Source organism: Heliconius melpomene, chromosome 18, assembly GCF_056956725.1.
Source record: "Heliconius melpomene rosina isolate 202511_hmr_F chromosome 18, ASM5695672v1, whole genome shotgun sequence".
NCBI lineage: Eukaryota > Metazoa > Arthropoda > Insecta > Lepidoptera > Nymphalidae > Heliconius > Heliconius melpomene.
In genome coordinates, this window is record NC_140406.1 from 11,009,103 (window position 1) to 11,031,898 (window position 22,796).

At 32.9% G+C, this 22,796-nt stretch overlaps 1 protein-coding gene and 3 non-coding genes across 9 annotated transcripts in view; 2 read left to right on the forward strand and 2 right to left on the reverse strand.

Moving 5' to 3' along the window:
• Positions 1–4,869: 4,869 nt before the first annotated feature.
• The window catches only part of ClC-a (chloride channel protein 2), a 49,335-nt gene continuing 31,408 nt past the window's right edge, over positions 4,870–22,796 (reverse strand). For 4 of the 6 annotated variants that reach the window (XM_085202049.1, XM_085202048.1, XM_085202045.1 and 1 more), the window contains 22 exons: positions 22,523–22,645; positions 21,841–21,969; positions 21,488–21,621; positions 21,071–21,227; positions 19,739–19,827; positions 19,091–19,212; positions 18,657–18,758; positions 17,942–18,044; positions 17,280–17,408; positions 15,026–15,188; positions 14,561–14,652; positions 13,930–14,068; positions 12,751–12,854; positions 12,472–12,611; positions 12,098–12,255; positions 11,184–11,322; positions 10,520–10,643; positions 9,952–10,068; positions 7,500–7,595; positions 7,097–7,183; positions 6,458–6,631; positions 4,870–6,133 (listed from right to left, as the gene is read on the reverse strand). In XM_085202049.1, coding sequence (XP_085058175.1) covers positions 6,479–6,631; positions 7,097–7,183; positions 7,500–7,595; positions 9,952–10,068; positions 10,520–10,643; positions 11,184–11,322; positions 12,098–12,255; positions 12,472–12,611; positions 12,751–12,854; positions 13,930–14,068; positions 14,561–14,652; positions 15,026–15,188; positions 17,280–17,408; positions 17,942–18,044; positions 18,657–18,758; positions 19,091–19,212; positions 19,739–19,827; positions 21,071–21,227; positions 21,488–21,621; positions 21,841–21,969; positions 22,523–22,645 — 2,600 coding nt within the window. In that variant the 3' untranslated portion in view covers positions 4,870–6,133; positions 6,458–6,478. Of the gene's footprint in view, positions 6,134–6,454; positions 6,632–7,096; positions 7,184–7,499; positions 7,596–9,951; positions 10,069–10,519; positions 10,644–11,183; positions 11,323–12,097; positions 12,256–12,471; positions 12,612–12,750; positions 12,855–13,929; positions 14,069–14,560; positions 14,653–15,025; positions 15,189–17,279; positions 17,409–17,941; positions 18,045–18,656; positions 18,759–19,090; positions 19,213–19,738; positions 19,828–21,070; positions 21,228–21,487; positions 21,622–21,840; positions 21,970–22,522; positions 22,654–22,796 lie in introns of those variants that run through there. The other 2 variants (XM_085202050.1, XM_085202047.1) reach the window with 2 other exon arrangements.
• TRNAS-GCU (transfer RNA serine (anticodon GCU)) lies at positions 13,475–13,556 on the forward strand. Its single transcript has one exon. It is a non-coding gene; the product is annotated as a tRNA-Ser (tRNA).
• Positions 15,635–15,716, reverse strand: TRNAS-GCU (transfer RNA serine (anticodon GCU)). Its single transcript has one exon. It is a non-coding gene; the product is annotated as a tRNA-Ser (tRNA).
• On the forward strand, positions 16,776–16,857 carry TRNAS-GCU (transfer RNA serine (anticodon GCU)). Its single transcript has one exon. It is a non-coding gene; the product is annotated as a tRNA-Ser (tRNA).

Below are 22,796 nucleotides of genomic sequence, written 5' to 3' on the forward strand. Positions count from 1 at the left end.
AGCGTATCAGTGGGGAAGTAATTTAAGATTTATGACTTTAAACAGACGCGGATTTGCTGTGACTAAAAAGTTTCTGGCCAATCAAAACGTTCGGATGTCACGAGGTCCGGGACCATTGCATTGTCGGATCCACCTCCTTTTTTAATGTAGGTAAAAAAATTATATTGTTATATATATTTTTTAAGCTATTATGTAAAAAAAGCAAGGTTACATTAGATAACCTTTTTGTATAATATTAATATTTCGTTGAAATTGCATAATCTTTATGTAGGATTTAGATAGGTATATTTGTATATTAATTTACCTACTCAAGCATATATTGAAAATCACTATATTTTCTTGTTCCGTCACTCTATCACTCTACCATTCATTTCACAGAGCATTCTTAAAGCTAGCCCTTCCAATTTGTCTTTTATGTTCCATTTAGTCAGTATTTGAAACATAAACGAGTTATAGTTAACCAGTTTCACGCATTTTCCCGCACAGTAAGATAGGTGGAGGGAAATTACTGTCAAAACACTCCGTTGTCTTTTTTGCTCAATTTACCAGAGGAATTAAACGCTGCGCGATATACTCAATACCCCGAGTTTACGATATTAAGTTCTACTACCCCGCATTAAGGTGACTACGATACAAAAATAATCAAAATATCAAATTGGTAGGTACCTACTTACGAACGAATATAAATGAGTCATACACAATTTTCTCTTCATTTATCTTTTATTTAGTTAATTAATTAATTATATAAAAAGCATCTCTGCTTGGCAACATGTAACACAATCAATTTTCATTTTTAATTAGATAACTCAAAATTTGACCCGGATTGGCCTCTGACATGTTGGCTTTTAAGGACAATAGTACCTATTGGTGATTACAGAGATGTTGAATCCAACGTAGAGCCAATGTTGGCTGAAAAAGTTATGAAGACATTTATGTGGTATTTTGGTCTTGAATGTTTGATTTGAACCCGCGCCCGCGTCCCGTGTATTCATTTTCTTATCTCATTTTAAACTTTTGTGTGAAATTTCGAAATAATTATAATGTTTTTTGCTTTTTTAGCTGTTAAAAATCTATATATTTATTTATAAATCGTTACTCAGTTAGGTACTAACTTTAGCTTAAGTATCTTAAGTAGTAGGGCAGTTGCACAAGTGTGACAATAAGGTGATGATAAACTCGATAGGTTATGGGTTCCATGCCCACTCGAAGTAATGAAATATTTAATTTTCTCATTTTTTCACTACTCTACATACAATACCTCTAGAACGGCGGAGTGCCTTAAGACCAGGTTCTCAGGTTCTCTCTTCCTAGTGCCTATCCTATTACATGCAGAAAACAGCATCAAGTCTAAAAATACAATAAAAAAAAAAAGTAAATTTAATTGTTTTTTTTTTATAAAAAAAAGACTTCCCACGATGTCATTACATTATTTACATAATAATTTCCATTTACTCTTGCCTTATCTCGTTTAAGAAAAAAAGGTTTAATTCGACAATTAGCATGTCAATTGCATCATACGTTGTGTTGTTCCACCTTATACACTCACTCGTAGCTAGTCAAGTCTTTTGTATTGAAAGCAATAACACGTTTACATTTACTATCTGATATTTTATATGAAAATTATTAAACACAGTGAAGTGAATTATTATTATTAATTAAAAAAAAATTATCGCAAGTAGACAAAAAGATCTAGTAAGTAATACTTTGAATGAGATCCTTTGTTTTCTGTATATACTTAATGTGAAAGTTTAATTATTAGCTTTAACTTTCGTTATTAAAAATCATCATTATTTATTTGAATGCGTTTAAGTCATAAATAATATCTACTTTTAATTTATAGCATGATGTAGTTATCATTTATGGCTGAATGGTAAAGAAATTTGGTTAAAAATTAAAAATAAATAACTATATGGTTAATAGTTACCTGGTATGTATTTCTAAAAAAAAATCACGGGTAGAAGAATATATGTATAAACAATTGATAATGCTTTTAAATAGAAAGTGTATAGTGATTCATGTGTAAGTGTTGAAGGCAAAATCGTATTATTGTAGGACCTATATAGTGGAAGTTCATCCAGAGGGTGGTCTTGCTAGTTACCTGTCCGATAACTTGCATTTCAGGCCACTACGGGTATGCGACCCCGGATTACTCTAGCTACTACTGTTGCATTCCTATTCCTTGTAACAGTAGTATCCTCCATTACCCTTATCCTTATTCCCTTCATCACCTCCTATAGCGGACGCCTACCGCTAAGACCGACAGGCGATCCCGGTTTGTCACATAGCTAAGTATATTCAAAGCTTAGATTTGCATCAAAGGCTTTAACTGATGCTTAGGGTCGTTTTTACCTTTCCCCGATTGTAACGATCTCCGTTCCATCGGAACCAGGAGGGTAGAAATGAGAGTGCACCTGTGTTATGCGCGTACACTGACGATACTAACGTTTCGTGCACTTTAATATCTCCTGCGCAATTTGATTTGGCTCTGACACTTGACTCTGATTTTATAGTCCTACGGCGACGGATAGAGGTAGAGAGGTCTGGTCGTGATGCCGACTAGGCTTTGTCTGATGTACACCAGCGAGGCGCTTGCTAGTCAGATGTCAATCGCCGTGGCCGAAAACGGTCAGGACTGATTATTATTATTATAGTGGAAGTGAATCTACTAAAACTGATATCTACATACCTAGGTAGGTAATTGCCATAGCGCGATTGAAATGTCTTTGCCAGTTGGAATTTGTTTAAACTCACGTTATATCCATTCATTTTCGGATGCGTACTCTGTTAAATGGGAACAGGAATTATAAAATCAAAATAAAATTAAAGGGCGATCATCAAGCAATAGGACAAACCGAAAGAATCTGAATGTAAACACTACGAATGTGGTTTAAGCTCCTATTGGTGGACTGAAGTATTGTTATTTCCATGCTCTGGTAAGAACAAAAAGTGCAGCGTTGAGTTTCGCCACTTAACATACTTGTCTCGGAAACTCAGTGATGTGTATAGCCCGGAGTGTCATAACATTACGTTCCCTCTGCTAATTTTGAAATACGCTATTATGCGCAGTGTGAAGCTAATAAAATAAAATTTAATACAATTTTTTATATAGAATTATCTGATTATAAAAATTTGCATATTGCATAGTTTATGTTTAGCGCCCTCTGCCCCCGATAACCGCTATCTCAAGGGTTCTGTATCCTTATATTTTTTGCATTGGCTGACGCAAACATTTCGTCAATTGCTTCGATTGTATTTATTATGAAAACATTGTAACTTATACATATAATTAATATATTTCATGATAATATATAATTTTAAACATATCAATTTTATTTTTCACGTTTTAAAGTGTAAAAATTAATTGTTCGCTTAGGCTTTTGTATGTAGATTTATTAAAAATTCTAAATAAAGCATTAAATGAGCTGGAATGTAGAGCAGGTGTTTAGTGCATCTCTAATGATTGCCCGCAATAGAAGCCTTCATTCTTTTGTTACTTAGTATAGGTAACAAGACGCTTGAATTGACCTTCAAAACGCGGCGTTAAGTTGTGCAACAACACTCCATGCCTCAAAATTTGGCGGAAAGTTAACACTACGTGTTGAAGTATCCTCTGCCTTCCTTGCTATATGCGGGATACAATACAATAATAAAAATAATTTTCAAGTTTTTACACGAAATTTTTTAAATAATAAAAGTTTTTTTTTTTAAATTAATTTGTATATAGGATAATAAGAAGAAAAACCAAACATATAACGCACAACATGTTTAATATGAAGCAACAAGTCAATTCCATACATCACTTATTTACTACATACATATACATATGTACAGTAATGAGCGAATTTTAATATATTTTTACTGTAACTGCTGCCATTTAAAATAAGAATAAACATTAAAGAAAATTAAAAAGATTATTTGTTTCTATTTAATGTTTATATTTTTTTTAATTTCAAGGGGTAGGTAGATAAAAACACCTAGTGAAAAAATTTTAATTAACGGTATTGTCACTAGATTCTTAATCACTACCCGTCACAAAACAAAATAATTTTGTAATAATATTCTATGTATACCATAGAATAATTTCCTTTAAAAATGTCTCATTTAATATGACGACACATATTTAAATGGAAGTTGGTAAAGGTTTGCAGTGTTCACTACAAGTTATTAATTTTCAAAATAAAATAAATCAAATTTCGCTTATTACTCAATACAATTTCAAGCATTTGTTTAAATATTAGGCATTAAATGACTTTTGAACAATTTGCATGTCTCATAAACAATAAAATAGTTAATAATTTTTAAATTGTTATTATTCCACACTAAGCATATGAAAATATTTTAAGAAACGTATAAAAATTTGAACGTAGCGGAAATCGAACACCGACCAAGCGCTGTCCACTAAGCTATACATATGTTCTTATCAAGCAAGTTACGTCGAGATTCTTATACAATTTTTCATATTTGTTTTTGTTAAATGAAAAAAAAAATCTATTTGTAAATCTTAGGGATTTCTATAATTTTAACTTTAGCCTCATGAAAAGTTATTTATTTTAATATTTCTTTACAAAAACATTAATGAGTGCTTTTTAAACGCCACAGATTATGCAAATTGTTCAGCCCAGTGCTGCCACCACAAACAAATATACTCTAAAAGTCTAAAACATTAAATTTACTAATTATATGTTAAACATACAGACAGACAAAAATCTGCTTTTTAATAAACATCACAGACGGCATAAAACGCCTCACGATTTTATAAATATATTTTTTATAATCTATATTTAACATTATAAAAAGTATAGAGTCAAGCGTGATCATTTTCTAAGAGTACGGAATGGCACAATTTTTTGTCTTTTAGACTTTGTTTAGACAGTTTTTTTTATTTTTTTTTTTTATTTTACATTTTAATTAAATTAATTTGGAATGATTTCAACAATCACAAGCCTTGATTATATGATTTTATACATATAAATGGGTGCTATAGACTGTAATCAGAAAAAAAACTATATAGAAGGTCAATTTATTTAGTATAAGGTTATTCACGTTTAGGATCAATAAAATAATCGTACTAAAAATTGTAGCAGAAATTCTCAAGTATCAATTTATACACAAAATCTATTTCATCAAATAGAAACATTCACATAAAAATGTGTCAAAAGTTTAATAAAAAACAACAAAACGTGTATTTTACATAAGTCTACAGCACCTTTACATACAAAATTTAAGCATAACACTAAACAAATCATTTTATTTGTAAAAGTATTTTTAAAAAATCCTTATTTTAGTAGGAAATGTATAGATAATGTACTCCATATTATACTAACTTATTTATAGGCACAACCTTTGTGACGTTGATTATTCTTTTACATTTTAGTGAAACTGAGTTGATTAATAATATGAAAAACTATTCGAAAGAAATTTTCAATATGAAAAACCCACTAGCGTCATAAAAGAATATTACTTGTTTTTACTTATTATAGCACACATCCATTATTTATAATATTATAAATAATGGATGTGTGCTTCACTTCTTTTTGTATGTATACTTATTGTATACATAGAATTCCAAGCTGCAACCATCGGGTTCAAATATCCACATAGACATATTGACTATTGTACCCCATAATTCCAAAGAAATTAACTGACAAAATATATTTCATGATATATTTTATTCCTATTTGTCAAAAATATAATTTAAAAAACTATTAATCTATACTTACAATACTATAAAGCAAGTTTTTTCTTGGTTGACCAAACTAATCTCAGGAACTAGATTCCAAAGGAAAAAGAATATAGTGTTGGATATATAGTTCATTTGTCGAGGAAGACTATAAAGCTATTTCAATTCACATAAAATATATCTGATGTATTTCTATTTGGCCACGTGGGTATCGCTGCAGGCAAAAGCTAGTATAAAATAGAAGCTTAAATTGATCATTTATGCCAAAAATATCTCAGTTTAACTAAAACATAAAAACAAAATGGCGTACCAGCTGCCGACTGTTATATAATATTAACTAACAAAATAAATATATTTCGTAATAAAAATTTGTGGGTTTTCGTTCTAAAGCACCGATACAGCCCCTTTTTAAAATACTGTTTGTATCAAAGTCTTGTTTTATTTTATTTTTACCTGAAATGAAGAAAATAACGTTAAATATACTAAATTAACAATTGTAAACATATTTTTAGTATCATGTTGTACTCAGCATATAGCAAGGTTTTCAAGAGGAACCTAGTGTTTAATTTAAAGATTTTTCCATACAAACTTTCAACCCCTATTTCCCCTAAAGGGTTAAAATTTTTTAAAAGTTCCCCTTTAGTGGATGTTTACGTAATGAAAAAAAAAACACCTGTCCAAATTTCACGTTTCTTCCATCAGGGGCTCTTCGTATATATCTCAGTCAGTAGGAACTTCTTTTATATATAGATATTTACATTATATAATCAAACATACCACAGGGCAAGTCATCCGATATCAATGTGTAGTAAGCTTATCAGTATCCTTATCAGAGGGCGGTGCGGGCTCGGTTCTCGACACTTTAATAAGGACCGGCGAGAGGGTAGGCGGATCGGGCCGTGTCAACGGTGTGAGAACACCAGAGTTGACATCCTCTATTGCTTTACGGAGCTGGAAAATAAAGTTAAATTATATATAAATTAGAGTTTACAGTACGGTCGACCAGTCGTGGCCGCCCTGAAGTTAGCTGTTTGACTTTTTATCATTTACTTGAGTGAACACTCCGCAAAAGTTTAAAAAACCTAACTTCAGGGCGATCAACTCGTCGATCACACTGTACCTAATAATCAGTTATTTAGTTCTCGTTTACAATCATATAGGAGTGTACTTAAGAGAGAGGAAGCAATAATGTTATTCTTAACACACTCACACACATAAACATACATAGCTCCACGCTTTATCCCTAGCGGGGTAGTCAGAGAGAACGGAGCGCCAAACGCTGCAGTCTCTGCATACCTCTTTCGCCACGTCCACTGTCATCAACCTCTTCATACATGCCCTCCGGGGGATCCCAACAAAAAAAACTGTGTTTCTAGAAGAATTAAATAAAGGAAAACAAGACCAAAGTTTACTTACTTCTTTCAAAGAAACAACACCAATGAGTCTCCCAATAGCGGTGACGTACGCTCGACTCACTCCCAATGTAGAGAACAGGGAATGGACCTGTAACCATTGATATATTAAATATCAAATATGTTAAATCTATTATCATGAAACCAGCATAGTAAACATTTTAACATTATTTTATAATGTTTGAAACCTTAAAAATAGTCCTTTTAGAAAAATTTCCTTTCATCCAACTTCTTAACACTCGCCTACCCTACTACGCGAGATACATATGTATAATACATAATTGCTAAATTAAAATCGCAAATCCTCATCTTAATGCCCAGATGTAATCGATAGCAGAATTACTAGAAGTTACAAAAAATATATTTAAAAACCATTAAATATAAACTAACAATTAAAAATAAAATACCTTAAGCAAAGAAGTCCTTTCCACGAGTTGGAAGGGTGCGGGATCAATATGACAGATGTATAGAGTTTCATCTTCATACTCGGAATCGTCGTTTAGCTGAAATGATACCATTATATTATACACTAGCGGACCCGGACGCGGCTACGCCTGCTTGAACTATAAGAATATTTTTTAAATATATTTATTAAATTATTTTCAGTTTTAGAAAATATAAGCCTAAATAATCAAAAAGAATAAGTAGAGACATATTATTAAAAAAAATATATCTGAGTTATTGAAATGAATCAACAAAAGAAGTAAAAGTAACTAAAGGATATTGTTAATATTACAAAAAGTACCTAAAGTTTTCCGTGCGTGTATCATTTTATTTCTTCGTAGATATCGACTCTGAAATAACTAAACATTTTTCTATACTAAATAGTTTAATTTTTGGGAGCAATATCAAATAAAATAAGAAGAGAACCAAAGTGTAATTTAAATAAATTATAAACAGCAAATAATTACATAAAAATTAACAATAGTTCGAAAATGTATGAAAATTTATAAAACCGTCAACGTCATCTGCCCGTTCGCGTCAGTCACACTATGCCGCCCGAAGGCTAGGTCGTTTGGAATCAGTGACATCTCCTTAATTATTTATTAGAATGCTATACAGTAAACTATAATTTCAATCTAGAGAGAATGTTAAGAGTGACTATTATATTTATTTTTATAAGGATGAATATCAAAATATAAGTTAATTTTGGGTGACGTTTTCTTAAAACAACAATCAAACTTTGCAAACCGTTCCTTAGCAACGACGGTTGTTATTAACATGGCAGAATAAATTGCATGTCAAATTAGAAAGTATTTTAATTTATTCGTTTATATGTGTAATGTAATGTTATATAGCCTATAGCACTTCTGAAGAATGCAGCTTTCATACAAAACAAAAACAAAGCAAATCGGACCAGTAGATCCAGAGATCTTAGCGTTCAAACAAACAAACAAACTCTTCCGCTTTATTATATTAGTACTAGCGGACCCGGACGCGGCTACGCCTGCTTGAAATATAAGAATATAATTTCTATAGAAATATAATTTCAATCTAGATGAAATGCTAAAAGTGACTATTATATTTATCTTCATAAGGATGAATATCAAAATGACGCGGTAACGAACGCGGTCGCGTAGCGACGACGGTTGTTATTAACATGGCAGAATAAATTGCATGTCAAATTAGAAAGTATTTTAATTTATTAGTATATATGTGTAATGTAATTTTATATAGCCTATAGCACTTCTGAAGAATGCAGCTTTCATACAAAACAAAAACAAAGTAAATCGATCCAGTAGATCCAGAGATCTTAGCGTTCAAACAAACAAACAAACAAACAAACAAACAAACAAACTCTTCCGCTTTATTATATTAGTATATTAACAATAGTTCGAAAATGTATGAAAATTTATAAAACCGTCAACGTCATCTGCCCGTTCGCGTCAGTCACACTATGCCGCCCGAAGGCTAGGTCGTTTGGAATCAGTGACATCTCCTTAATTATTTATTAGAATGCTATACAGTAAACTATAATTTCAATCTAGAGAGAATGTTAAGAGTGACTATTATATTTATTTTTATAAGGATGAATATCAAAATATAAGTTAATTTTGGGTGACGTTTTCTTAAAACAACAATCAAACTTTGCAAACCGTTCCTTAGCAACGACGGTTGTTATTAACATGGCAGAATAAATTGCATGTCAAATTAGAAAGTATTTTAATTTATTCGTTTATATGTGTAATGTAATGTTATATAGCCTATAGCACTTCTGAAGAATGCAGCTTTCATACAAAACAAAAACAAAGCAAATCGGACCAGTAGATCCAGAGATCTTAGCGTTCAAACAAACAAACAAACTCTTCCGCTTTATTATATTAGTACTAGCGGACCCGGACGCGGCTACGCCTGCTTGAAATATAAGAATATAATTTCTATAGAAATATAATTTCAATCTAGATGAAATGCTAAAAGTGACTATTATATTTATCTTCATAAGGATGAATATCAAAATGACGCGGTAACGAACGCGGTCGCGTAGCGACGACGGTTGTTATTAACATGGCAGAATAAATTGCATGTCAAATTAGAAAGTATTTTAATTTATTAGTATATATGTGTAATGTAATTTTATATAGCCTATAGCACTTCTGAAGAATGCAGCTTTCATACAAAACAAAAACAAAGTAAATCGATCCAGTAGATCCAGAGATCTTAGCGTTCAAACAAACAAACAAACAAACAAACAAACTCTTCCGCTTTATTATATTAGTATAGATAGACTAGCTTTGAGAATTCGACAGAAAGTGAGGTACGGACTGTCATAACTCTGGATCCTTCTTCCTTTTATCTATAAAGCAAATTAATAAAAAACAAGTGAAGAAAAACATTATAATAAAAAACAGATATAATTACCATATCTCTTTTCCGTGCTATTTGCAGCATCCGATCAAAGTCAATCTCTTTAGCCATTTCAAGTTGCTCCCAAGCTTGCTGATCTTCTGGTGACATGTCGCATACACGCTCTCGAGGCTTAAAATGAAAAACAAATATAAAAACACATATCAATAAGAAATACGTTGTAAACTAACATATAACGGTATTCGAAAAAAAAAAACTATGTAAAGAGTCGAAATACTCCTATTTTGTTTAGTCTAGCATGTTTTTGAGGCTATGCTACATTTATAATGTAAGGAGCCACACTCATACTAAGTATTTGAGTGAATATTCATATACATTACTACCGACGTAACTTGCTTGGTCTAAACTGGTTTACATTGCTTCTTGATAACCGGCCTACGCATCTTGCACCGATAGCAGGGGCTTAGCATATTGTTCTTTTTTCATTATTGTTAATATTTTATTTCTGTGGTTATTTATAAAAAGTTAAAGACGAATTTGGCACTATCATATCGCTGTAACTAACTATGAGCAGATAGCCTGCGTTAATGATGTAAAGTAATCAATTAAAACAAATAATTACCAATTGTACTTTCTTATTAATGGACGGACTCCGTGCTAGTCCCAGTGAGTCCGGACTCAGTCCGCTCTCCACGTCAGGGAGAAGAGTCGATCGTTTGAATATAGCTTCGAAGGCTGCTCGGATCCTGTAAAACGTCATTTGACATGAAATTATTATATTTTTAAAGTGATTTTCACATTATTTGTTTCGTTGGGGTCATCCTTGCGCACCGCAACGCTTCTGACTGTAAAAGTCTGATTTAGGTTTCGAATCTCAGTCAGGAGAATGAAATATTTAATATTTTAAAGGTTTTAATTTGGCGTTCAATTCTTCTTCTTAACAATCATTTAGGTGCGTGGGGATTGAAGTGTCTTAACACGTTCCCTCCACCTACCTTGCTAAGCGAGATACAGAGTGAAGCTAAAAAAAAGGAAAACAAACAAATAGTCTAACATCTTATCTATCTTTCCACTCTTGACAGAACCGTTGGCTATCATATAGGTACACTCTTGGCTTTTGTTACTTATTTCCCAATTTCTAGCTATTTCTAATGAACTCATACAATTGACCGCCTGCAGCTGATTTTGTTTAACGCGTTATGTTATGTCGTTTGCTTTGTCCTGCACCACGAGCGGTTCAAACGGCTCGTTTCCTATAAGCTCCCTAGTGACTCAGTCTATGTTACCTGGTCTCGGCGCCGGTGACGGTGGTGTACACAGGCGCAGGAGAGGCGGGCGCGGGGGAGCCCGGCACTAAGCCACGACTCAAAGTAAACGAATTTGTCTTCTTCAATATTGATTTTGGACGGAACAGTTGGCCTGGAGCTGAAAAGAAAAGGATTTTTTAGATTTCTTTTGTATAGCTTCACGTTGTACTGTATTCTGTATGTAGCAAGATAGGCAGAGGGAACTTAGTGCTAAAATACACCAATCCCCAAGAAGCGTTGAATTTTCGACACATTGTTTGTTGAGCTACGGAAACTTTACGCTGTGCTTTATCTAGGTATAAAAATTGACAGAAACTAACAAGGAGGAAAACTTTTTAGAGTTCGCATGAATAAAATATATATACGTATATTTGGTGTATCTAAGTATGTATGTACGTATGTATGTATATATTTATGTATTTGTATGTATGTATGTATGTATGTTGTGTATTTATCAGTGTATGTATGTTTATATGATAAATAACGTATTTATATTTAATAGTATCATATTTATTATTACTTTTTGCACCTTTTCGCTGTCTTTTATGTAATAAGTCTTTTCAAATGGTTGCCTGTAAGAAATCGCTTTTAGTGATAAGGCCGCCATTGCACTTTGTATTGTCTTTCTGTAATTATTGTTACTCTACTGATTCTTTGTTTATTTTAGTGCAATAAAGTATTATTATAAGTTATATTATAAAATATTTAATATTTTCGATTCTCAATGTGGTAACGAGGCATTGACTATTGAGTGGCAAAAGTTAACAATGCCACGCAATAACTCGAAAATTCGGAGGAAAGGCGGTTTCTAGGTTCTCTCTGCCTACTTTGCTATGTGTTACAGGGATACAGATATAATAAAATATAAATATTTTTCTGATATATTATCTTACCTGGTATAAGCCCACCCTGGTCCTGAGTGGTCAAGGAAGTTCCTCTCGTCATACCTGTTCCTGGGACTTGGAGCATGTCTGGAGCTGGAGTCACTTCGAACCGCGATGGTCTTCTCGTCTTCTTTTTTTCTTCGTCCCGTCTTCTTAACTCAGCCTCTCTATAATTGTAATATTTTTTGTTTATTTTCAAAATTTTTTCACAAACTAGGGATAGAAAAATAATTTTAGAAAACGTATAAACATTTGAACATAGCGGGACTCGAACCTGCACCTCTTCACTACGGTCAGTAGTCTTGAGTTACGTAAATCACCATGCAATATAGAAATAACCATGTTATATGCGGGATACAGCGTGAAACTAAAAAAAATAACACCTTTGCCATAAAGCAGCTACTTGTAATCGTCGGGATCTGCCGACTTGTAGTTCTATCACTTTCACTAGCTCCCAGCGATGGATTGAACCTAGTAACACCATAGAGGCCGGACTGTCTACCAGTGGGAAGCTTTTGATAGACTGGAAAAGATAATTATTTTTTTTACTTAAAATTATTAACATGTTGTTGTTATAAAAAATACCTTTTTAGAAAAAAAGCAAGACAAGTATTATTTAGTTGTTATTTTTTATTTCATCTATTTATATATATATAAATTACCTTATTTTCTTTCAAAATATCTTTAAGTTGCTGGAACGTCATTCTATTCCATATATACTTGACGTCTCGCACCATGAAGTCTTCCACGCATATATCATACATTCCTGCATATTGAAAATACATTATATTAAAAAATTAATAAATAAATATACTTATATTAATAAATGTAAATCATTATTAAATATATTTTATTGAATCCCTAATAATAATTCCGTAATATATATCTGAAAAAAAAAAAAAGTTTTACATAAAACTATTATTTAACATTATTCTGATTATCATTAAACAGAAGTAATAAATTAGAGACATAGTAGATTATTACCAGTAAATGACGTCACAAGTACTAATAATTGTCGTCACATGTTGCTAGCGCCATTTTAGTTTTTAATCAATTTATATAAGTAGAGTAGAATAAAAAATTGCATGTTGATAAAAACTACCACAAATATTTGGTTAAATGGGATCTTTATTGACGGGTTATTTAAAATATTCAAAAATATACTTTATAACTAAATAAAGAATTAAAGTAATCTACAGAACTTACTGTATAATTAATGTACATTTCTAACTTAGCTGGATTTTAAGTATTTTATTAGAAACTCATAATATCATCATAATAACAAATGTATTATTTTATAGATGGGTCACGAAACAATTGTTTAAACAAATTGCAAAATAAAACAAGTTTTTCTGTAATACGTAATATTTATATTTCATAATACAAGACGAGGTGGCCGAGTGGTTAAGGCGTTGGACTGCTAATCCAATGTGCTCTGCACGCGTGGGTTCGAATCCCATCCTCGTCGATCATATTATGTTTTTGTGTGATATATTAATAAAGTGCTTCATAAATACTACATACATACTATGTATGTATGAAACAATATAAGTAAGCGATGGGAGGTAATTAAACTATGATCTTATATTCTTTAAATTTTAAATTTAACTTATTTTAATTGGGTAGTAAGTTATATTATTTTTAAATGACCAGTTTACGACTGTAAATTATTTAATATGTTCTTTTTGTTGTTTTGCTAACGAGTTGAGTGGCGGAACTCAACGCCGCGCTTTGATTGTTTATAGTCGGAGTTTATTTTCATATCTATGAATTAAATTGAAATGACCCGAATGGACACATATATAATATAAATGTATAAAAGTTAATATACCAATACTCACGGCTAGCAGAAGAGAGCAAATCGGGTAAATAAGGCAATTTCTTAATAAGTATTATACTGTCAAAACAAGATGGCTGTAACAACGCGGCTGTAGCGTTAGCTGCTAGGACAGCTGCCATTATCGGTAACAGATGGGTTACCTGTAAAAAAAGAAAGTGTTTTTAAGAATTATTAAGTGTTACTTCACTCTAAGGATAGAAAAGTATTTTAGAAAACATAAAACTATTGAAGCAACGGGACTCAAACACCCGATTATTTAGTTTTTTGTAGCTAGCAAAGGATAACCTTCGTTTAATGTGTGCGGCTTTTTGTGGCACAGAGCAGAAAACGGAATTAATTATTAAAAGGATCTATTAGAGTCGAACCAAGAATATCGAATGTAGATATCTCATTTAATAGTAAAAAGGTAGATACGCTTGTATAAACGGCTAGTAAGAACATGTTAAAAAAATCACGTAAATTTGTTACAGCGTTTGGACGGATTCGATGAAACATAAATTTAAATCTCGCTCAGTAAAAACAAACGACTCAAAAAACTAGTCTTATTTTAAGTGTGTTTTAAAATAAGATTTGTTTTAAAAAATCGGTTACCTACCTTATAATACGTACTTTTAATTAATAAAAGATTTTACCTGTCCAGTCATTTCAATGCAAATAACTATAGTAGATACTGTGTGAGTGACAGCGCCAGTAAACGCCGCTGCACCTACAGTTGCGTATCCACCTGGAAAGTTATTGTTTTCTTTTAGTTTCACATCGTATCCTAGAGGATGCCCTGGAGGATAGGTAGAGGAACTAGGTCCCTACCCAGGTACCTTGTACCTACCTACCTACCAGGTTGAGCGTCGAAATTGTACAAAGTGGGGAAACAAAATTAATTTAAATACAAACATTTCTGTAAGTGGAGATCGAACCTTGCGCCACAATCGCCTAAAATGGCAAATTTAAAATATTATCATATATATGTAAAATAATATTTATTATTTACATTATAAAGAGATTTTACAACAAAAATAATTACAAAAAGCTATTTATTACTATACTTAAATTGCTATAGTTAAATAATAAAATTAATTAATTAATAACAACTAACTAACCAGGTAAAATCTTCTGTATATGCCCTCCATACGCCACACCAAGCGGGCAGAAGTAGTGCATGACTTCACCCGCGAACCGCCCTAAGGAAGCTCCCATTTTGAATGCGGGTACGAAGATACCCGCTGGCACTGGTAGTGTACAGGAAACTAGCGATAGGAAAAACTGCGAAACAACAATTAATAAACTATAATATCACATATACTTAGAATTTTCTTACAGCAGTAAAATACCTTTAGAAAACGTATAACTTTTTTTACATATTTTTTTTAAATAATTCTCCCTCAATACGCTGTAATAATATCAGAAGCCGAAGGTTCTTCGATTACGGCTTTCCGATTGTGCCAGTTGAGCACATATCACTTCGCCAATATCACATTGTGTGGAGAAGAGTCGAAGGAGGTTGTACGCAATAAAATCAAAAACATGTTTTTTTGAAACTTGTGGGTATAAATAAAAAATATGTCAGAATCAAAAAACAAATTTGAGTCGTAAATGAAAATTTAAAACTCTTGGAATATCTTTGCAAGTTAACGTCTAAGATATTTGAATAATTCATATTAAGTCTTATATAATAGCTAATTGAATGTATAAAAGGAAATAAAATATACCGACGAGGATGGGATTCGAACCCACGCGTGCAGAGCACATTGGATTAGCAGTCCAACGCCTTAACCACTCGGCCACCTCGTCTTGTATAATTATCACTTAATTATCAGAATTGAGCGGTAATTTTGACTGGCAGTCAACATATTCCTTTTTATAACAATCTGTATAGCTCTAATCTATACACGTGTTGCATTAGAAACAATAAAAACTTATTAACTTAAACTTTAAATAAAACTCTTAATTTGGATTACGTGATTAATTCGGATTAAGAGTTTCAGTTAAGACTATTCACTTTATGTTCTAAGAGATATCAATTATCATTTATTTATTTTATAATTATTTATTATTTTAGTTTCATGTATCAAAGCAGGGTAAACAGAGGGCACTTGGGAACCTAGTGTTAAAACACTCCGTTACGTGTTGAGAAATGGAACGCAATGCCATGTTTTATCTCGTTTCTAGGGCGAGCAAATGAAAATAATAAATATTTCAGTCCCCCGAGTGGGAATCCAACCTACAACCGTCTCGTTAACAGTCGCTTGTGCGCCTGCGACGACAGCCTCAAAATTTAAACAAATGATCGTTTAACTATCATTAATCCACCAATACAATAGTAGTATATACTCGTACATATAATAGTAGTATGTAGTAGTATATGGTAAACATATCAATTTAAAGTCACATAAACGCTAATATACATACATTTACGACCGACACAAAGGCTATTCCATATTTCACAGTTAATTTTCAAACACCATAAGACCACGTGTGGTGATAAAAGTAAACATTAATATTGTCGTAATAAGCTATTACAGATATGACAGTCGTAACAATTGTTTAAACATTGTTTTTAAATATATGTAACAAAATAATAATATTTTTTTTAGCTTCACGCTGTATCCCACGCATAGCAAGGTAGGCAGAAGAAACCTGGGAACATAGTGTTAAGACACTCCGACCTCATTAAGACATTTCCATTCCCCACTTTACGCCGAATTCTCGAGGCACTGCGTGGTGGGTGGCGGAACTCAACGGATAGAGAATCGAACCCACAACCTGTCGCGTTTCTAGTCACATACTTGTGCCCCTGCGCTAAGACGGCCTCAAAAAGTAATATAGTCATATTAGGTATATATAATACAAGACGAGGTGGCCGAGTGGTTAAGGCGTTGGACTGCTAATCCAATGTGCTCTGCACGCGTGGGTTCGAATCCCATCCTCGTCGATATATTTTATTTCGCTTATTAAATTAGCCAGTAGTTTATATGATACCTTCGAAAATCTCTGAAGAAAGATATTCGAAGAATTTTTGTTTTTCATATTTCGATTAAATTTTTTTAGTTCTAATTTTTTTTATGGTTGTAAAAAAATGGTAAAATTACCCAAAGGTATAACTTATATCTTATTGAAAGCACATGTTCATTTTCAATACAATTGTACAATAATCTATTTTGTGCAATAATATTGATTTCTATAAATTATCAAAAAGAAATAAAATCATCTGATATATTGAAGACATTTTTAACTAATGTGGAACACTTCATTCAATTTTAAAATATTTGTACACATTATTAGTCACATATTTGAATTTAAAAATGTCTTCCTTTTATAAACATTATATTCTATAATAATAAAAAAAATACTTACAATCGACCAAAAATAAATAATAAGGCATCCAAAATGGTCGACTTCCGGTGTTTGCCAGTGTGCTACTACTGCCGCCTGCTCCGCGCTTAATGAATCCGACCACGTGAAGTTTGAGAACAGGGATAGCACCTACGGGTAATGGATTCAAAATCAGTACAATCAGTCAATCGCAATCGTAAATGCAATGATTGGTGGATTCAATTCAGTGGGAATTAGACATTTAATATATTCATTTCGTCGCTCTGGTAACGAGGCAAAGCGTGGCGTTGAGTTTCGCCACTCTACATGCAACGCCTCAAAAATCCGACAGAAAGTGGAAAATAGACTATTTGAACACTATATTCCTGTGGTGCTAGGTGTGAAGAAAAAGCATGTCGTGTTATAACTTTATTTTAGTTTTTTTGTAGGTTTTTTAATTAGGATAAGTCAAATTATATTAAATTATCATTATTATTTCAGCTTTACGCTGTATACCACATAGCAGTGTAGCCAGAGGGAACCTAGTGTGTTAAGCTACTCCACTTGAGTGGCGGAACTCAATGTTGCCCTTTGTGTTACGAGCTAAACCAGAGCGACGAAATAAAAATAATTCCTTTCCCCGAATGAGAATGAAACCCACTATCGTCACGTTAGAATATGCAATTATACGTAAAGTAACATACCTGTTCCTGATTCCCGAGATCTGCTGCCATATATTTTCCTATACCGGGCGGAAATAGAATGGACATTACTGCTAGTGTCATAAAGCCCGGGTAGATAAAACGACTGAAAGGAAATACAAAAAGGATTTAAGTTTAATTTATATGACAATTACTGTATATGTATTGACTAACTGATAGTACGGTGAGAATAAAGAAATTTTAGGACGTTAAGAGAAGAAGGGATGAAAAATGGTAAAGAAAATTTACGAGTATGAAGGAAGTGTGAGTAGCAAGCGAGACAAGGGGAGCACTCGGTTGACCTTCGAGAACATAGAACCAATGTCTGGCGCCTGCTTCCGCTTAAAGACAAATAGTATGATGACAGACGAAGGTATCATCACAGGAATATGTGACATTGGCGAAGTGATTAGTGCTGAACTGGCACGCTCGGATCGCCATAATTAAAGAACAACTATCACAGGAACAGAGGAACGGGGTTATGCAGTCAGCGTGGCTAAATACTGGCAAAGCTCAATTTGAACAGTCAATTATATGATACAAAGAAAAAGTGGGAACCTATTGTTAAAATATGTTGTTCGGTCGTTACCAGAGCAAGAAAATAAAAACGTTAAATATTTCATTCCGGCGAGAGGGTATCGAACTCCCAACCGCAGCGTTTATAGTCGCACGCTTGTGCCTCTAATTTTAATGACGTAATAAAAAATATTTTACTCACTTCTTTTGCAGGAAACTGCTAAGAACTTTAGTATTTCTCATAAATAAAACATACTGCCTGTGTAAGAATACCCAAAACGCCGCCATCAGCCCGCACACAATACTATAAGAGAGAATTATAATATATTTTAATATACACATTATAATATATTTATATTAACTTACATAACTAATATAATTATATAATTATTATATATGTACGTGTGGTTGCCACTCTATTCCTTCTAAACGACTGTACCATTTTGAATGAAATTTTGTTTGTAAATCTAAATTAAGGAAAAGTGTTAAGATTTTCCGTTTCCGTTATGACACTTTTCCCTTCTCTACTTTCCGCCGAATTCTGGAGGTAATACGTGTTGAGAGGCAGTACTTCAACGTTTAGCCACTAATGTTCTCTTTTATTTTAATTATTATATTTACACAAAAAAGTCATACCCAAGTAAAACAAAAACTGCAAATTCTTGAGGATCGAAGGGGAAATCTTGTGGCAAATTTGTTGGAAAGAGCGGTTTCACGGTGGGCAACGCGCCTGACCATACTGATAGCAGGCGGAACATCTGTAACAATGCAAATACATATATGTTATATATGTAATAATTATTAGCATATATTAAATTTTTTAGTTATTATTTAAAAGAAGCTGTGGTGGCGTAGAAGCACGCCACGGTTGTGGCTTTGATTTCTACCCGGTGGAATAAAATAAAATTAATAATAATGTAATTCAAGCGGGCGAACCCGCGGGCGGGCCGCTAGTATTTAATATTTTAATTCCCCCTTTCTGGTAAAGAGGGAAAGGACAGCATTAAGTAATGCCACTCAACACGCCAATGCTTCAAGAATTCAGCGGAAAGTGAGGAACAAGGAAACTTAATGAGGAACAGACTTAACGCCAGGTTCCCTAGTCCCTTCTACCTACCCTGCTAAGTGCGGTACACAGCGTGAATCGCACTCTTGTGCACTTATCCGTTTAATGATTTAAGTTCTAGATTTTTATTTTGTTGTGTTTTTGTATACTCGTATATATAATAGGTACTTACTAGTATATCCATAAAAAATATAAATTGATTTTAATCTAAAACTCACAATAGCACTGCAGCAGGCCGCGAAGAATCCTCTCCAGTAGTTCCTTACAGCGAAGTATGTTGTCGTTACCTCTATTGAGAACAGTACACCTGGAAACAAAGAATTTGATGTGTAAAAATACAAATTTGAAGTTTTAAAGTATGATGTCAAGGTTTAAAACGGCGAATGAGTGTAAGAATAAATTCGTAGTAAATATTTCCAAAGTCTATGTGTAAACGGATGAAATTGAAGTGTAAAATTCTTAATTCGGTGCGTAAAAGTACGTACTTGGAAAAACCTCTATTCTACATAAATTAAATTTCCTATTTATTATTTAAATTTCCACGCATTCCAAGCAAAAACAAAGTATTATCGTCGGCTTAGAATGTTAACCTATTCGATTTTTGTTGTAAATTTATAAACCTTTGGTAAGCATTAGAAAACAAATCAATTTTCAAAATTGTTAAAATCTTCTTTTAGGAGATTGATACTCCAAGGCGACTTATGTATATTTGTCCAAAAAAAATTCAAGGTATAAAAGGAATATGGAAATTAATATTTATGAACATACAACTATCATGTTATTTTTTATTTTTGTAACTTCACGTTATAGGATAGGCAGAGGGAACCTGGGAACCTAGTGTTAAATCCTTATTGTGTAATCAAAGTATTAACTTTAACGTACGTCTTTAACTAAACGTCTTATTAGTTTAACGTGAAAAACTGTACATAAATAATTTCTTTAGAATGCAAAAACAGTATAAATGTGCCAATATATTATATATATCAATTGAGTTATAAATGTCTGTCTGTATACAAACATAAATAACTAGCAATCATAATAATTAATGGAGATGTATAATTTTAACTAATTCCAGTCAAGTCCGGATGACGCTACGATTGTTTAGAATATACCAGAGTTTATTGAAGCTCGTTTTAATTTTATGTATAATGGCGTAACCGTTTTTGATTGCTTATTTACTTAAATTATAATACATTGATTTAATGGGTTGAATATATGTCACTAAAATTAAACGATAAGTATTGTTATATTGCAGTGAAGAGTGAGATCAGTCATGGCGATGAAGCACAGGTTTTGGGTTGGATTCCTTCTCTGTGGATATGAAATATTTCATATTTTCCACGCTCCACCACTTAATATGCAATGTCTCGAGAAGATTGCGGAAAATGAGGAACAGAAGGGTCTTAATATTAGATTCCCTCTGACCAGCTACTTACGGGATACACCATAAATTTAATATAATTTATTAAAGGGTTGCTTTTGCAACCCTTTAATAAAAAAAAGAAAACAAAATATCTTCAGCAAATTTAAATACAATAAATATATCTCACCGCCCACAGGCGCGGCGAAGCACGAGGCGACGCCGACCGCGCACGCCGCCGCCAACATCTCCGTGGTGCGCGACTCGTTGCTATAGATGCCCTGGAACGTGGTGACCAGCTTGGACAGCAAGGTCGCCACCATAGATGCTATGTGGACTGAGGGGCCCTGGAATTGTGGAAGTTATGAGTGTCTTAACATTAGATTCCTTTGCCTACCATGCTATATGAGGGATACAGCAGCACAAAATTATAATATTGGTGTTTTATATCTAAAGAATGCTAAAATACAAAAGTAACAATCATGTAAAAAACCCTTAGGAGATGTTTATACCGAGTTTTGAAATATTCGCCGATTCATAAGATCGGAATTTTATAAATTAAGAAAATAAAAATATGAAATAAAAATAATTTATAATGAAGTTGTACCTCTTTGCCCAAAGGCAGCCCAGAACCCAATGTAGCGGTGAGACCTATTAATTTTGATATCAACGCTCTGAACGTCAGATACTCTTTTAAGTGCACACCGCGTAGAATTGTCTTCATTTCTGGTATACCGGAGCCTAGAAAAAGAAACATTTACAGCTTTGTTTACAGAAAATTACCTGGCTGTCTCTGGAAACAGTTATATAGGTATACACATTAGTTAAGGAAACCTATTTGTTATTTTGATGCATAAGCTATATTATGTAAAGTTTCATCGAAATCCATTCAATATTATTTGCGTGAAAGTGGGACTAACATCCATCCTCACAAACTTTAATAAGTAAAGTAAAACTTACCAATACTCTGTGCCGCTACTATATGGACAAAGCCAGCAGCAAACAAAATGAGGCAGATGGGCAACGACACCCACGCCACGTACTGGCTGAACGTGGACGTCGCTAGGTCCTTATACATCCACATACGAGCTGGAATAAAAAAATATTATTAAGTTTATCTTGTATTTTAATGTGAAAAATCTCGAAATAATGATAGTGGCTTTAATTTACAATTTCATCCATTTGAGAGTTGAAACTATTTTTAATTTATAAAACTAATTGCAATGAGTTTCTTAAAATAAAATATATTTACTTACACGTAATTCAGTAGCGACTTCTAAGTTAGCATAAAATAGAAGGCGATGGATAAATAGGTATACAAATGACAAAATATAATAAATTAAATATTTCATTTGGGGCCAGTCGTGCCGCAGGGGCACAAACGCGTCAGGTTGTGGTTTCAATTCACAAACGAAGAAATGAAATGTTGAATAATTTCAGTTTTTTTGTAGGTACTCACTTGGTACCAAAATTCATAATTATCGGTCCACGGGAAATACCCAATAGGTTTATTGATTATGCGACGATTTTCATACAAAATGCAGTAAAATTGATGCTCCTATCTTTCGATTGCGTTGACTTAGAAGCTGTTAATCAAGCCTATTACAGAATTCTATTACAGAATAAATGTGAATGAACTTACCATTATTACAAACAGCGATGCCTTTGTCCATAGCGAAGTTAAGCACCGCCATGATGATGCCGAGGAGCGCGAGGAAGATCCAGTCCTCACCGAGCCTCGCAAACGTGTGCCTCCATATGTACCCTAACACACTTTATATCATTCATCATTTACTATAACATTTATTAATACTTTTATTAAGAAAAGAATTAAGTCTTAAAAATACTATAAAATATAATATAATAGAATAAAAATGGTTTTTTTAAAATCTTTGCTTACTAGCTTAAGTCTTGAT